This window comes from Bubalus kerabau, chromosome 2, assembly GCF_029407905.1.
Source record: "Bubalus kerabau isolate K-KA32 ecotype Philippines breed swamp buffalo chromosome 2, PCC_UOA_SB_1v2, whole genome shotgun sequence".
NCBI classification, from domain to species: domain Eukaryota; kingdom Metazoa; phylum Chordata; class Mammalia; order Artiodactyla; family Bovidae; genus Bubalus; species Bubalus kerabau.
In genome coordinates, this window is record NC_073625.1 from 22,316,871 (window position 1) to 22,334,236 (window position 17,366).

Consider the following 17,366-nt stretch of genomic DNA (forward strand, 5'->3'; position numbering starts at 1 on the left):
TGCATGCACAGGATAATCAGTTCAGTTGCTCAGTCATGTCTGACCCTTTGCAACCCCACGGGGCTGCAGCACACCAGGCTTCCCTGTCCATCACTAACTCCCAGAGCTTACTCAAACTCATGTTCATCAAATCAGTGATGCCATCCAACCGTCTCATCTGCTGTTGTCCCCTTCTCCTCCTGCCTTCAATATTTCCCAGCATCAGGGTCTTTTCTAGTGAGTCAGTTCTTTGCATCAGGTGGCCAAAGGATTGGCCACCTTCAGCACCAGCTTCAGCATCAGTCCTTCCAATGAATATTCAGGACTGATTTCCCCATCAAACAGTGTCCTATTATCTCAGAAAAAGAGCTTGCAGTCATTCTTTTACCTTTTTAATGTTTTTCTTAATGCTCTTATATTACCTACTGTTACTTATTGATTTGCAGCTTCATCTAAGAAATGAAATGGCCAGAAGCAAATGTTTCTTGATATTAATCCAACCCCCAACACAGACCCCAAAATGTTTATGTATAGGTGAGAGATGGACATGCAGAGTTTTGAAGTGGATGCTGGTCTTCCTTTATGGCTAAAGGATTATAGTTGGAGTTGTCTGGAAGGACAATGAGTCTGTTTTCAAAGTAGAGCCTCAGCCCCTAAACCGTCCTTTGTCCTGTTTTGTACTATCAGAGCTGGACCTTGTCATCACTTAACACTTGGGATAGTGTTTAGCATTATGGTAGAAGGCTCTACAATGGTCCCACAGGAGAAAGGACACTCTTCTTCCTGAACCCAGTGGTTTTCCCCTTTTGCTCCAGGGATATACAGCTGAAGTGCCCTTCTCTTGAGGGGTCACTCAAAAGTATGCCCCCTGTGGGTAGCTTCTTAGAAAGTTTTATCAGCACTCTGAATGCAGCTTTCTAGTGAGGGGGCTTAGAGGGGGCTTCCCAGCAAGTTTCAGCGACCTGCTCCTCATTGTCTTCAGCTGGTGGCTTCCTAGTGGTGCTGCTGGAATTCCCTAGTGCAGCTAGTTTCAGGCTGGCCAGGCCTGATACTCAACACCTCAGGGAAATTCTCTCCCTGCAGGGGGAGGCAGCTGCACCTTCTCCAGCTGGTTCTGAGCTTCAGTCTGGGAGACTTTCTCCCAGGATGCTCTTCCTTGAAAACTCTGTTTTAGTCCTAGCAGGAGTGGCTGCCACTTACACCTGCTTTTTCTGTGTTCTTTAGATTCTCTCTATCCGTTTTATTAGTAAATTCCCTCTGATGAATGGATAATTCTTTATATTCAAATTTTCCAATTCAAATGACTGGTTTGGTTACTGCCTGCGAGCCGACATTGGCTGATACAGACACCATACAGGAACCCGGATAAAGCTGGAAGATGGGCATGCCCTCTGTGACCACAACATCCTGAAAGAATCCATTCTTAGCCACTTGGTTCTGAGCTTGAAAGGAGGTGTCTAAGCGCTTCCTTTTAAGTTCTCATTAGATTTTATTTCAATAAAGTTGTTGCATCCCTTTCTCCTCCTCCCCCCGCACCCCCCCCCCAAAAAAAATGGTCCATGGTTTCATGGCTATAGAGGAGCCACCTGGCTGCAGCTTGGAAATCCAGGCATTCATCTCCCAGCGCCATGGCTGTGGGCACAAATGTGTAGGAGATTCTAGAACTTGGGGATGAGAGAGGCACAGGGCTTCCGGGACCATCAGCAAGAAGTAGATTATCAAGCCAGACAAGAAAAAGCCCAAGAAGTCCTACGAAGTCCTGGCCTTCCAGAAGTCTCCAGATGTGCACCAGGAAGTCTACCGCTGCTCTACTCTGACAAGAAGGATGTAGACCCACCGCTATCCAGTGACACGGGCAAGGCCACTGCACCGTGAGGGCCAAGTTGGGCTCCAAAAAGACGTGGCCATGGAAGTGGATGCCATCCACCAACCCAGCATGCAAGGATGGAGCCCGTTCTTCCACTGGCAACAGGCAGCTGAGGAGGGCAAGGCTGTCCCCTTGCCCACGTTCGATAAGACTGTTGGTGCCCGTGCATTCAGAGCAGGAGTACCAGCTCTAGCTTCACCACAACACTCAAACAGAGGCAGAAACTGACCACGTCTTTGACCTCAGCCGCTGCTTTGATCTCCCTTTTGTCTTTCACCATGCCTGGGATGATCACCAGCAGTTGACGGAGCCACCTGTGGAGGACTTGAAGGAGCAGTATTACCGCGTCTGAGCCAAGCTGTACAATGTCCAGGCCGAGATCTGGACAACGCACAGACCTCGGGGTACCAGTGTTTGATGCTTGGCACTGGCGACGGCGGAAGGAACAACTGAAGCATCGCTGTAAGCTGCCAGTAAGCACGTGATGGCGGAAGGGTACCCATTATATAAGCTGCTCCAGATCTAGTCCCGGCAGAAGCAGTGTAGTCGGGAGCGCAGGAGCTTCTGACGGCCGCCGGCCTGGCTGCCCAGCAGCGTCCTCCTGACGCAGTCACTTCACAAAAAAGGGGCTGAGAAGCCGGTTGTTCCTGAGACTATGGGCAAGACTACCCTAGCAGATGGAGCTACTAGGGTCTATGGAACAGACTATCAAGGCCTGGAACCAGTGCTGGGTGTGGAGCTGAGCCCGGAGGAGGGGTTGGTGCGCAGGCTCAGCGAGGCGCGGCCCGAGCTGGTGCAGGTGGATCAGCTCGAGCAGGATGGCGCCGCCAGTGGGGACGAGCCCCGGGCGCTGGCCCCGGCTGGGTGCTGCGAGGCTGCAACCCCAGCGTTGGTGCGGGCCCTGGAGGAGCCTGAACCTGGCCTGGGGCCTGCTCCTAGCAAGGGCACCATCGTCTACCATCATCGCACCCATCGCGTCCAGGAGGAAGCGATGGAAATCATCTCCAGCTCCTCTTCTGTGAAGAAAACCAAGAAACCTTGAGAGGCCGCAAGGGGTGAGGGAGGCGGCTGCGTAGAGCTGGTGAGTCGGAAAAAAACCCCAAAATCCTTTTTACCTAAATGAGGATGAAGGGAGTAACTTTCCACATCAAAGTATGAAATGCTTCTTCATATCTGTTTAAATCACCTATGTTTATATAAATATTTGCTTCTTTCAATATGTACTTTGTAACATACTTTGTCAATGGAATCTCGTTTTTAAAGTTTTTTTACCCCCGAAGATAAAGAGTACCCTAAAGATTCACAGTGAATTTCACATGTTATTGTGTAACAGCGTTTATTACATTTCCTACTGAAGAATTTTATTCCCAGAGGAGAGGGAGCTAAAACTCTAGGACAGAGTCGAAGGGAATATTTTTAAATCCGAAGGTAAAGGCTATAATACTTAGTACTTTAGTTTCATGTTCTGTTCCATATTAAGTCTATTCTGTTTTAATGTGTAAAAATTATTCTTTGAATTACCATTAAATTGCTTAATATTTTCCTTAAAATTCCTGATGTAATATTTAAACCCTAGGAAATATACATGATTTGTAGTGATTTTTTTTTTTTTTTGAGCAGTGATTTTTTTAAATGTGACTTTCTACATCCTAGTACTTGGCTAAACTCCTCTGGAAGTGTAAATTCCCTCTTAAGATACATAGTGACTGTAATTCTTGGGGAAGAGTCTAAACACAGATTCAAGGTGGCTTATTTCAGTTTTGCCAACCCTACCTGCCTACTAGATCTTCAGTGTATCACCTGTTTCTTCTTGGGCTCGAAATAATCCTTAAGGTTTAAAAAGATTTTTTAATTGAAGTACAGTTGAGTTACAAAGTTGTATTGGCTTCAGGTGGAGAATCCTAAAGCTTTGTGCGTAGAGATGGTATCAGGAAGAGATTCAGGTGCTATGTATACAATTTGTGACTCAGGCATCTCTCCTCCTGCTTGGCTGTTGGGCAGTGTGTTAGCTGATAATAAATTGAAATCTTCTGTAGATGATATCAGACGATAATGGTTCTTGTTCCCTGAGCCAAACTTGATTGTGTGATGTTTGGGTTGTTAGTTTGTGTGCTCTGCTGCCTGTAGTCCTGTGGGACAGCTTTGTCCTTGATCAAGAACAGCTGTCTCTCATGGTTCTTTTCTTGATGTGAACCTGTTCATCATTTACTCTGGACATTCTTGCTTTGATTTGTATGTCATTTTGATTTTCCTTTTTATTTCCTTTTGTTTTAGCCCCTACTTCACCATCCCTTCCCTTATCAACAAAAGGCTAGGACAGTTATTTTATACTGTGGAAACCCTTTCCTTGAGTGTGTTGCCTTTGGTGGAAATCAAAATTCATTTGAGTTCCCCAAAGTCTTAGGATTTTGGAGAAAACAGCTAGAAATGAAAGTATTTCAAAGCCACCTTTGTTTTTCTACCTTGATGTAGACCTTACTTTAAGAAGTCCTCAGTTTACCATTTGCATGTTCAGAAACAAGGAACATATGAGGAGAGAAAACAACCCAGTTTCATAACTCTGTTATATCCTGCTATAGCTTGGTTTTTCAGATATACTTTGTATGTTTCCTGTTGGATTGCAAATTCCATGAAGGGACGCAGAATGCAAAATAAAGTTTTGTTTTTATTATTTGATATAATTTTACCAAAAACAATCTTACCAATTTCTGGGGGGATATGTGCCCAGTTTTAATAGCTTACTGATTCTGAAAGATTATTTTAGAAACTTATTTAGAAATTATTTATAAAATTATTTAGAAAAAGGGGATCTAATTCAATGCTGCTGCTGCTGCTAAGTCGCTTCAGTCGTGTCTGACTCTGTGCGACCCCATAGATGGCAGCCCACCAGGCTCCCCTGTCCCTGGGCTTCTCCAGGCAAGAACACTGGAGTGGGTTGCCATTTCCTTCTCCAATGCATGAAAGTGAAAAGTGAAAGTGAAGTCACTCAGTTGTGTCTGACTCTTTGCGACCCCATGGACTGCAGCCCACCAGGCTCCTCCATCCATGGGATTTTCCAGGCAAGAGTACTGGAGTGGGGTGCCATTGAATTCAATGCTGGGAGACCTTAAAGTCTGGTTTTCCTTGGAGATGTGGAGACTGTTTTCCATGGCTGTCAGGACATAGTAGCAGCTATCATCAGGCCACGCTGGAATCATGCAGTTACTTTTTACCTTGTTTTCATTATTATTTTATTGGGTTGACTGAAAAAATTCATTCAAGGTTGTCCATAAGATCTTGTGGAAAAACCCTAGTGACCTTTTTGGCCAACCCTTACTTAGAAATCGCTCATGGGATAACTGCTGTATAATCAGAAATGTAGGCTCTTAAGCCTTTAAATGTAGCCTTTTTAAATGCTTTAGAACTTTAATTTGTAGTTTGTGAAATAGTGCTTGTAATGCTCATTAATGTTTTATAACTTGAGAAATCACCAAGTAGAAACTTCAAGATTCAGTGGGAAAAAAAAAAAAAAAGACCTCAAGCTATTCTCCCTTACTAGAGTTAAAGATTGTAAAGATATCTCACTTCTATAAGAAGCATTCTACAAACAATACCAAAATTTAGTATTTCCATTTATAGGTTGTCTAATGAGTTTATAATGTTAACATTATACTTAAAAAAAATTCATAATGTTTTCTTCCTGGCTTTTGATTTACATTATTATTTTACCATTTCTTGAATCTTGTAATATATTGATTTGATAACTCTTACAGAATTTTCAGCCTTGTGACTATTTCAACAAACCTTAGTCAATAAGTGAAAAATAGATGCCGTTATTTATTTAGATGATTTATCCTAAAGTTTGTGCCATTCATTACAAAAAGCAAAAAGAAACATACTCAAGACTTGCCAAAGGGATATCAACACTAACATTATTGTCCTAAAAATGATAGACTCTTATAACTAGATTCAAACTTTTGTTCTAACTTGGAAAATTCTGTCATCAGAAAAAAATATATAGACAACATTCCTTTAGAGACAACATTTATCATTGATAAGGGAATGTGAAAGAGTCATTTGAATGAATCTGAATATTTTACAGTGATGTACAGTCTGTTCGCTTTTCTTAAGCACAATAACTTGATCTCTTCACTCAGATTACCTTTAGACTCAGTGTTTGAAATACTATGTCTTAGGTAATTTGAAAAGGAGCATACATCAAGTGTGTAAATAGTTCAATGACTGTCCTTTATTTCAATATCAAACAACTGTTTCCACAGTATGTGTGTATATAAATATATATATATGTATGTGTATATATGTTTTTAAAATTCTCAGTCTCAAAAAAAGACTTTCAAAACAGCTTAAAATATATATACACGTAATATATTTTGTATATACATATTATAGGTATATGTGTATATATTATACTTATATACATACATATTAGGCTTCTCAGGTGGCTCAGTGGTAAAGAATCCACCTGCCAGTGCAGGAGATTCTGAAGATGTGGGTTTGATCTCTGGGTCGGGGAAATCCTCTGGAGGAGGAAACGGTGACCTGCTCCAGTAATCTTGCCTGGAAAATTCCATGGACAGAAGAGCATGGCAGGCTAGAGTCCCTGGGGTCACAAAGAATCAGAAAGGACTGAGCTGTTGAGCTCACACACATATACATATTATATGTACTTATATAGTCTGTACATAAAAATATACATAAATATTTCAGGGTGTTTTGAAAGTTTTTGAGACTGAATTTTAAAACCATATTTTCATGGCATTCCAGAGTAACTGTGGAAGTTCTAGGAGAGTAAATAAAAGCACGTTGAGAATTTCATACTCATTAAAGTTACTTTGCCAACAAAGATCCATCTAGTCAAAGTTATGGTTTTTCCAGTAGTCATATGTGGATGTGAGAGTTGGACTGTGAAGAAAGCTGAGCACCGAAGAATTGATGCTTTTGAACTGTGGTGTTGGAGAAGGCTGTTGAAAGTCCCTTGGACTGCAAGGAGATTCAACCAGTCGATCCTAAAGGAAATCAGTCCTGAATATTCATTGGAAGGACTGTTGATGAAGCTGAAGCTCTAATATTTTGGCCACTTGATTCGAAGAGCTGACTCATTTGAAAAGACCCTGATGCTGGGAAAGATTGAAGGCAGGAGGAGAAGGGGACGACAGAGGATGAGATGGTTGGATGGCATCATCGACTCAATGGACATGAGTTTGAGTAAGCTCCGGGAGTTGGTGATGGACAGAGAGGCCTGGTGTGTTGCAGTCCATGGGGTTGCCAAGAGTTGGACGACTGAGCAACTGAATTGCTCAGCATTTGAATACAAGTTTTTAGTTACATAAAATATGGCTTTATGAAGCTATTAAATTTAGGAGTTTCCCCTGGAGAAGGAAATGGCAACCCATTCCAGTATTCTTGCCTGGAAAATCTGATGGACACAGGAGCTGGCAGGCTGCAGTCCATGGGATCACAAAAGAGTTGGATACGATTTAGCAACTAAGCAACAACAATAAATATTAAAAACATTACCAAAAAAGGTCCAGAAAGCTGTGTGTGAACATTTGGATTCTGATATTTGAAAATCACTTGAATCCACTCATACTAAGTTGTTCTGGGACTGCTTAGGGAAAAAAATGTACTATTTAAATATTTGAATTATAGGGCAGTGATTCTTCATTGAGCCATAGTAAGCAGATTAAAATGCATCTGTTTTTTAAAATATAATATATTTGGTTATTTTTTTTTAAAGGAAAGAGATGTTAGGTTTAAATGTTCACTGTATGTCTTGTCCTGACTCTCTCTTTTAAAAAAGAAAAAGTCTGAAATGGGAAGTAAGCACAGCATGTGTTAATTATAGTTAATAAAGTTGGGTAAAAACCCCCAGTACTATCCACTGTAAAAGATTTTTCAGAGGACGTTTCTTTACTTCTCTGGCCAATCTGGAGAAGCAGAGATGGAGCAGCCCTGAGTATACTGTCCCCTTTGGAGACTTTTCAGACTCTCTATGGGGGTGGCTTCGAGAAGGAAATGGCAACCCACTCCAGTACTCTTGCCTGGAAAACCCCATGGAAGGAGGAGCCTGGGAGGCTGCAGTCCATGGGGTCGCAAAGAGTAGGGCACGACTGAGCGACTTACTTCACTTCATGGGGTTGGCTACATTGTGTTCTGTTAGAAAAAAAAAATGCTGCCTGAAAGAGGCCTGGGCCAGACCAGATCCTTTATGTTTTTTAGACTTTGTTAAAGGAGAAAAGCAAATATAATGATCCCTGGCTGGAACAGCCCTTGACCGAACTGTGACATAGAGGAGCTCCCTCTGCTTCCCTTTTGGAAGCACTCCTTGCCCTTCCAGTCTCTGTGGCCTCATTTGGCCCTGTTGACCAGCTCTCACTCCACTCTTACTTCTTTCCCAAACTTTTCATTCTGAAGCTTCTCATTGTCCTTAGTCTTGCATGCCTTCCTAGGTAGCTTAGTGTTTTAACTGAGACCAATAAAGGCAGCAGTGGTTAATCAATGGTTTATTGTGACTATCCATTTTGAAAGTTAAAGCACTTTTAATTGTGGCACTTGAAGTCTAAATTAAAGTAAGTGGAAGGTTACTAACATTTGCCCAGCAAACCACAGGACACAGCATCTGGGGGCAGAACTTTTTCGAACAGTTGTCTCATTTTACCACACGTCTGCTCAGGTCAGTGTGGGATGCACACAGCCTCACACATACAGATACTTGCAAAGTTTTTTTGTTTTGTTTTTTGAGTGAAGGGGGGAATCATTCACTTATTTTTTAGATGATGCTCACAGATATATATATTTAGCATATATTCAGGGTAAGCAAACTTTGATAGAGACCTGTGATGTACCTTTCTTTGTGCTTTGATATTTTTATATTAGGCATAAATAAGATAAAATAAGATGTATTTGAAGTCTTTACCTTATACTACGGACTGTTGGCTCAGATTATTGTACTTTGCAAAAGAGAATTTTGTTCTTATGATATTCTTAGTCTTCACATTACAGTTGACCCTTGAACAATGTTGGGGTTAGTGGCACTAACCACTGCTCCCCATGCACAGTGGAAAATCAGTATATAGCTTTTGACTAGTTCACAAAAATGTAACTGTCAGTAATCTACTGTTGATCAGAAACCTTACTGATAAACATTTGATTAACACATATTTTGTATGTAATATGTGTTATATGAGCTTCCTTTCTGGCTCAGCTGGTAAAGAATCTGCCTGCAATGCAGAAGACCTGGGTTCAATCCCTGGTTTGGGAAGATCCCCTGGAGAAGGGAAAGGCTACCCACTCTAGTATTCTGGCCTGGAGAATTCCATGGACTATATAGAGTCAGACACAACAGCAACTTTCACTTTCATGTGTTATATGGGCTTCCCAGGTGGTGCCAGTGGTAAAGAACCGGCCTGCCAATGCAGAAGACATGAGAGACGTGGGTTTGATCCCTGGGTTGGTAAGATCCCCTGGAGGGAAGGCATGACAACCCTTGCCAGTATTCTTGCCTGGAGAAACCCATGGGCAGAGGAGCCTGCTGGGCTACAGTCCATGGGGTCACACAGAGTCAGACATGACTAAAGTGACTTAGCACACATGTATTATATAATCAATAATATGGCCTTCACTGGTGGCTCTGTGGTAAAGAATTTGCCTGCCAGAGCAGGAGACACAGGTTCAATCACTGGGTCAGAAAGATCCCCTGGAGAAGGAAGTGGCAATCCACTCCAGTATTCTTACCTGGGAAATTCCATGGACAGAGGAACCTGGCAGACTTGAGTCCATGGGGTTGTAAAGAGTCAGCCATGACTAAACAACAGTAACAACATTCAATTCTATATATTTACATAAAGCTAGGGAAAAGAAAATGTTATTAAGAAAATCATAAAAGGAAATTCACTTATAGTATGAACTATATTTATCTAATAGCCTAACTTTATTTCATCTGTTTAAAGATGAAAGTGAATCATTTGTGTCTAAGTACTTTCATCAGTATTATCTTATGTGATAGAAAACAATGTGGATGTTATACATATTACTAAGACTCGGCATCAAAGGTGAAAAGATAATGTGAAAGAGAGATTCATGTTTACTTACAGGTATAAAGATGTGTATATTGATAGTTAAGAAGCAGTGTGATTGCTTAATGGTAGCCTAGTTCAATGGATAAGATTGCTTCACAGTAGTCTGAGCTATACACTGAATGAAGCTTTATACAGTTTTTATGGCACCTAGTTTAATAGTCATGTCTCTAAATGTATTAAATTTTTGTTACATTAAAGACAAAACAGTGGTGCTGATAGGCTGATAAGCAGTATCTTTGTTTACAAGAGAGAGAGGCATACTATGTGGTAATGTAATTCTTTGAAAACAGTTATAAAATGTGGAAATACTATCCCATTTAATGCAAGAGTTTTGAACATCTGGAGATTGTGGTATCCGAGGGGAATCCTGGAACTGGTCCTCGAAGGACACGGAGGGATGACTACAGAATTCAAAAGCAAAGGTGTAGAAGGAGAAATCATTACTGAATTAAAAGTTAGAGGCAACAACTAATAGCACAAGAAGAAGTAGAGAACTTTGGGAGGTAGAAAGTGGTGCAGAAGGTGAAAGCGCACCAAAATTTGGAAACTGAAGTCATTTGAAAGGGCTGTAGCATACAGAAAACTAGAAAAGAGAGGGGTGAACCTGGAGGCAACAGGAGCCAGGTTAGAAAATATTTAGTGAACTATGGAAAGATTTTAGACGGTTAGAAGCATTTAGGGTTTTAAGTAGGAGAATAACATGGCCTTTATATTTGTTTTTTTAAAAACACTGTTATTGTTGTAGTGAAGCTAATGGATTGAGCTGGAACAATTCTGGATGCAAAGAAATGAGTTAGAAGGGTGTTCACATAACTTAAATTATGGCTTGTGGCTATAGAACAACAAAAGAAAAGAAGTTTGTGATTTTGAGAAATGTTTAGGAGATAGAATACACTGGTAAAGAAGGAAGGTTGAAGAGTCAAGGATAATACCCAGTTTTCTTGCTTGAGCAACCAAGTGAGTCACTTATTGAAAAAATTGCAGAGGGCACTCCGCTTTTCAAAGAAACTTTATGTAAGGTTGACATGAGCATGAATCAATTTAAATGAAGAGGAACATGGAGAATTTGGGTAGATTTATGGAGTGAGTTTTGGGGTGGTGGCATAATGTGAGAATTCTCAGTACATTGGTAATATTTGAATTGCTGAGAATGAAAAGAATGGGACGTTAGTGTTTCTATAGTAGCATCTAAGAAGTGCTAAAAACATGCCATTTGGAGAATTGTAGGAGAAGATACAGAGGAGGGCATGGCAACCCACTCCAGTATTCTTGCCTGCAGAATCCCATGGACTGAGGAGCCTGGCAAGCTATAGTCCGTAGGGTCGCAAGGAGTTGGACATGACTGAAGAGACTGAGCTGCAGCCGGCACAGAAGACAAACAGCAGTGTGCTGGCAAATAAACAAACTGATTCATGGCATTGTAGCATTTGCCAGTTTTCATGGGGTAAACATCCCTGCTATTATTTTTGAGCTACCAGTGTTACATCCTTGTGAAGCTGGGGAAAGGTGCACACAGTTGGCTCCCTTGAGTTGATGCCTGCTTGTTTCTTTATATCCCTGAGAAACCTGGAAGGAGAAGCAAATGGGGGAATCATGAGCTGTGAGGAATTACAGTCACTGCATGTAAAAAAAAAAAAAAAAAGTCCTTTCAAGGCTTTGATCATGAAAGGAGGAGAGAGATGGGGAGGATATACTTTGTTTTGGGTTGGAGGAAGAACTTAGATTTAAATGCTAATGAGAAGAAGCCAGCAGGGAGAAGAGGGGATGCATGGTTGAAAAGTGAAGTTTCTAGAACTGGATATGTTTATGTGGAGTTGGAGAAAATGGGATTATAAGCAGAAGATGAAGGTTTTGGATGCAGAGAGGGTAAGCTCTTCTCTCTCAAGCAGAGAGGCAGGAAGGGATAGATGCAGATGGGTTTGCATATTTATTGCAAGAACTGTAGAAGTTATCTTCTGATATATTGCATATCTTGCATCAAAATAAGTCAGATAAAATTTGAGGTTGATGAAATGGTAAATATAAACTTATAAAAAATAAATGTATACCATTAAATATGTAAATGTACATCATCTGTTTTCTTTGCTAGTGTTTATATAAGATTTTATTTGAGAAAAATAGTTATTTAAAAAAAATTGAGGCTGATGGGAAACGTGATGAGGATTGGAACTTTGAAGAGATGGCAAGTTGGAAACAAGAGTTGCTGTAAAGTGTTCCTTTGTTGAGGTCAGTGACTATAAATTAACAGAGGTACAAATTTTATGATAAGGAGAAAAATATAATGAGATGGTGACCATGTGAGTAGGTGGCTGAATGGAGTACAGTTGAAGGTTAGAGGAGATGAAATCACAGGACTATAAGGTCAGGCTTATGGATCGGTAATAAATTTGGATATTGAAGTCACTGATGATGATGCTGGAAATTAGGTAAAGAGAAAGCCCATTAGTTTTCAGCAAAAGAATGATATTGCTAAGGAGGATAAAGGGCACTGTGTGAGTAATATGGGTCTGAAAGTAGCAGCTTGGGGGTGGAATAACTCTAGGTGTAACTGGCTGATGAAAGGCGTTGGTGTTCCTGTTGTGTACGGTAATGCAAAAGCTTCAAGGCAGTTGAAATTTTTGAGAATGGGCATGCACATGGGAATCAGATTCTGGTTAAATCTGTAAAGCAAAGGTAATGGTCAGTTGAAGTAAGACTCTAATTGCTGTGTTCTGAAATTCAAATGATAGGCTTTTATAATTTTTTGGACTTTTTCTCCTTGTCTGAAGACTGTAATTTTGGGTTTGGAACAATCTTAATGGATTTATCTTTTTAACATTAAAAAATGCACATAGTCTATTTGAGGGTGGAATCCATTCTTTTTAATCCTTTGAATTAATACATTAATCTGCTGCTTTTGTGATGAAAGACTTTGGGGTGGGATTGGGGACAAGCAGAAGTAGGATTTCAAAGGCACTAGACCCCTGGTGGAGAAGGACCGGTGTGAGGTGGTGGAATGCTAAAGGAGGAGGCATCTGAATTGCTGAACACACATTTTGGTGTGATAAGATTTACTTACATCTTGAGAAACGCTGGGCTGGAGGAAGCACAAGCTGGAATCAAGATTGCCAGGAGAAATATCAATAATTTCAGATATGCAGATGACACCACCCTTATGGCAGAAAGTAAAGAAGAACTAAAGAGCCTCTTGATGAAAGTGAAAGAAGAAAGTGAAAAAGTTGGCTTAAAGCTCAACATTTAGAAAACTAAGATCATGGCATCCGGTCCCATCACTTCATGGCAAATAGATGGGAAAACAGTGGAAACAGTGGCTGACTTTATTTTTCTGGGCTCCAAAATCACTGCAGGTGGTGATTGCAGCCATGAAATTAAAAAACGCTTATCCTTGGAAGGAAAGTTATGACCAACCTAGACAGCATGCAGAGATATTACTTTGTCCATCTCGTCAAGGCTATGGTTTTTCCAGTGGTTATGTATGGATGTGAGAGTTGGACTATAAAGAAAGCTGAGCGCTGAAGAATTGATGCTTTTAAACTGTGGTGTTAGAGGAGACTCTTGAGAGTCCCTTGGATTGCAAGGAGATCCAACCAGTCCATCCTAAAGGAGATCAGTCCTGGGTGTTCATTGGAGGAACTGATGTTGAAGCTGAAACTCCTGATATGAAGAACGGACTCATTTGAAAAGATCCTGATGCTGGGAAAGATTGAAGGCAGGAGGAGAAGGGGACGACAGAGAATGAGATGGTTGGATGGCATCACCGACTCAATGAACACGGGTTTGGGTGAACTCCGGGAGTTGGTGATGGACAGGGAGGCCTGGCATGCTGTGGTTCATGGGGTCGCAGAGTAAGACACGACTGAGAGACTGAACTGAACTGAGGACCTATGTAAGCTTTAGGTGTGAGAGAATGAGCGGAGGTGTTCAAAGACTGGCTATTCTCTATTTCTTAGTTATTTCTAAATTTTAGCCTCTGGTGTCTGGTAGCATTTATTATCTCAACTTTCAGTTCAGTTGCTCAGTCATGTCCGACTCTTTGTGACCCCATGGATTGCAGCATGCCAGGCCTCCCTGTCCATCACCAACTCCCGGAGTTCACTCAAACTCAGGTCCATCGAGTTGGTGATGCCATCCAGCCATCTCATCCTGTGTTGTCTCCTTCTTCTCCTGCCTTCAATCTTTCCACTTTAGTGGGCTACTAAAGAGATTCATAGTTTTTTATTAAAACTATAATCTGTTTATCTCTTCAGACATATACCTTCTCAGTTTCTTATTATCACTGCCCTCCAGAAGAAAATGGCACCTATTAACATCAAATGAATTCATAATGCATCAAGCTCTTACAGAAATTAGTTAATACTGATTACAAAAGGTTTTACCTTTAAAAAGCATTTGAGAAGACTGTTAATGCACTTACGCATTTTATTTACACTTTATGAGCTGCTTTATTTAATACACCATAGTGGAGAACAAATGAACAATTAGGTAAAATCAATTACCTAAAATGCTTTCACCTGGTAAAAATGATGTTTAGGATGCAGACGGCAGTTTAGATCGTTCCTACATAAGGTGGTTTATATCGTCTGCACTGTGTGATAATGCATATACTTTCACTAATGACGGAGACAGCCCAGAGACACAGGGGAGCATGCCGTGTGCATGGTTTTGTAGGGTCACATGTGCAGTGATACATATCTAGAATGACATGTCTGTGGAAGGGAAGAAGCCTTTGATTGTACATAGAGAACAGGAAACAAGAACACAAGAAAGGGGAAATGTGTTTAAAATGCATTATATTTTTAAACAATTAAAAAAAAGTTAAAAAGCACAAGAATATAACTTTATTTACCCCTGATAAATTATAATCCCATAAGTTTGGTTTGTATTTATTTCATGACTTTGATTTTTGATTTTTTAAGGTTTAAAGCTAGCTCAAGTTTCAAAATAATCTCAGTTTATAATTTCAAGCAAATGCAGTATCAAGAAGTGTCTAGCACAAAAGAAACAACTAATGTCAGCTCTTCTTTTTGTTATTATTACTTATAACTCAAAACAAGCATTCATACAACTTTGTACCTAATGGCATACTGAATGTTAAACAATAGGAAAGTTAATAATACATACTTGTAAAACTTTCAGTATTTTAATATGCTTAGAACAGTCCTATCACCTTTTGTGTTATTGACCTTTGAGCTGTGCAACTTTCCTTTTTATTGTGTCTTCCTGATCAGATGACACAGTAAATTCATTGAAGGCAAAAATGTAGGCTTTATTTCCATTTCTGTATCTGTTTTAACATATGATACATAAATGAGACTCAATACATTTAGTATTATTATCAATTTGTGGTTGAATGGAGGCCCTGCAGATAAAAGGAAATTGAAAGGTGTAGACACTGAAATATTTTCTTTTTTTTTTTTCTTTTTTTTTAATTTTATTTTATTTTTAAACTTTACATAACTGTATTAGATTTGCCAAATATCAAAATGAATCCGCCACAGGTATCATTTAAAAATAAATATGAAGTGAAATTGTAATATTATTTGAGTCTTAGAGATGTGACATAATAATCCCAAGACTCTTGTTATTCTTCTGTGTATTTATTTTAGGGCAGTTGTGCAGTGTGGCTTCTGGGCTTTTGAAATCTGTTTTAAAACAATCCCTTTCATCTTCCTTTCCTATAGGTTGGAGTTCTTAGTTGCAAATAACAGAATCCATTCTAACTTTTTTAAATAGAAAAAGAATTTTACTAAAAACATGTTATAGACCTCACAAACAACATTCCTAATGTACTTAACATTTTCTCTAAAACATGATATTACTATTTTCAAACATAATTATAAAATGAAATAAAAAAGCAGACTAAAAGTCTTTTACTCACTTTTCAATACACTATAATGTCAGAAAAATTTTAATTCAATTAAAATTAAATCCGTATTATAGATTTTTAAAAAAAGTGATAGATTGATACCTTTATAATATGTTAATATTCTTCTTTAGAAATTGAAAACTTATGCCTGTATATTAATTTGTCATAATGGATAATAACATTACAGTTTCTGTTTTCAGGCCTTAGCTTTTGTCACTGACTTCATAAAAATGCATTTCTCTGCATATTTATAGTCAATAATTATTGTATGAGATTTATTGATCTAACTTATAACTGATTAAAAAACAATTTTTATAATTTTAGCTTTGAATTAGTCACAAGGAATAATATGTATAAATAATACATTTGTTTTTAAGTATAAGAGCCTTGACATCTAAAACAAACCAGGCTGTTTAACCTGGTTAAACATTTTCACCTGTCATTTTCACTTCTGACAGAGAAACTACAAGAATGCTGCATTTTTATAAAGAATTAAGTTGGAGTTCATGGATCTAGGAAGACTTATATAAGTAAACTGTTTCATACTGAAATGCAGTATTGATAAAAATTTTTGATTTTTTGATTGGTTGAAGAATTGATAAAAAATTCTTTATTCAGAAATTTTCCACAATGTTTTTGTTGATTGGAAATGAAAGAATTTTACTATGTTGATTATTGAATATTAAAATTATTTTGTAGTCTAATCTGACACTGAAATAAGGAACCAGGTTCAAATCCTCCTTTCGGTTATATAAGATCACTGTTACAAAATCAAGGACATGTCCCTTAATCTCAGTGAGCTTCATTTTCCTCATCTGCAAAATCTGTGTTTTTCAGCATTGATTGCGCTTTTTCCTGAGTACTTACTAGCAGAAAAAGAACGAACAAAACCTAAAGTCAGTAAAAGGACAGAGATTAATGCAGATCAGAGAGGAAATAAAATTCTTAGCCCAGTATCAGAATAGCACATAGGTGATACCTTATAAGTAATTAACAGTTGACATGTCTGCATATTTTTCTGGTTTGTATACTTAATTTCTGCTCATGAAGGAAAACAAAGTATTAGAAATTTTTGTTTTTCATGTTCATACTGAGCAGATAACACATTGAAAGAAGAATTCATGGGACTGCACTGAATTCACCCACACACACATGCACGCACATACAGGAGCCTGGAATTCCCAGCCTACACGCTTGCCTGCTCTGAACTGATGTATGACTTAAGGCGTTGACTACCTCCACCCCCACATAACTGACTGGCAAGCCCTGCGTCTCAGTTCTGTGCTTGGGATCACTGGAAAACTGTTTGCACCAGTCCCAAAGAAGCAACGTTTTTAGGATCCAGATTTGTTGCAGATGCCTATATATTGTTCCCAGACACAGAAAAATTATGAATGCAACAATCAGCCAATGTACCTTAAAGATTTGGTAGGATGTTGGATAATGAAAAAAATAAGAGTTGATTAGACAAACAGAGGAAATGTGTTTTTAGTTATAACTGACTAACATCTACTTATCTTCAAGCAGAATAACTTTATCCTTTTTGGAATTTTGACCTCCTAAAGAAAGAGTGCAT

At 39.3% G+C, this 17,366-nt stretch overlaps 1 protein-coding gene across 9 annotated transcripts in view; it reads left to right on the top strand.

The window, feature by feature from the left end:
- Positions 1–1,044: 1,044 nt before the first annotated feature.
- The window catches only part of LOC129643110 (DNA methyltransferase 1-associated protein 1-like), a 189,680-nt gene continuing 173,358 nt past the window's right edge, over positions 1,045–17,366 (top strand). For 2 of the 9 annotated variants that reach the window (XR_008710086.1, XM_055567244.1), the window contains exon 1: positions 1,058–2,927. Coding sequence is in view for 1 of the 9 variants with exons in the window: in XM_055567244.1 (XP_055423219.1) it covers positions 2,502–2,888 (387 nt within the window). In the remaining 8 variants the exon portion in view is untranslated. Of the gene's footprint in view, positions 2,928–17,366 lie in introns of all 9 variants that reach the window. The other 7 variants (XR_008710089.1, XR_008710087.1, XR_008710088.1 and 4 more) reach the window with 7 other exon arrangements.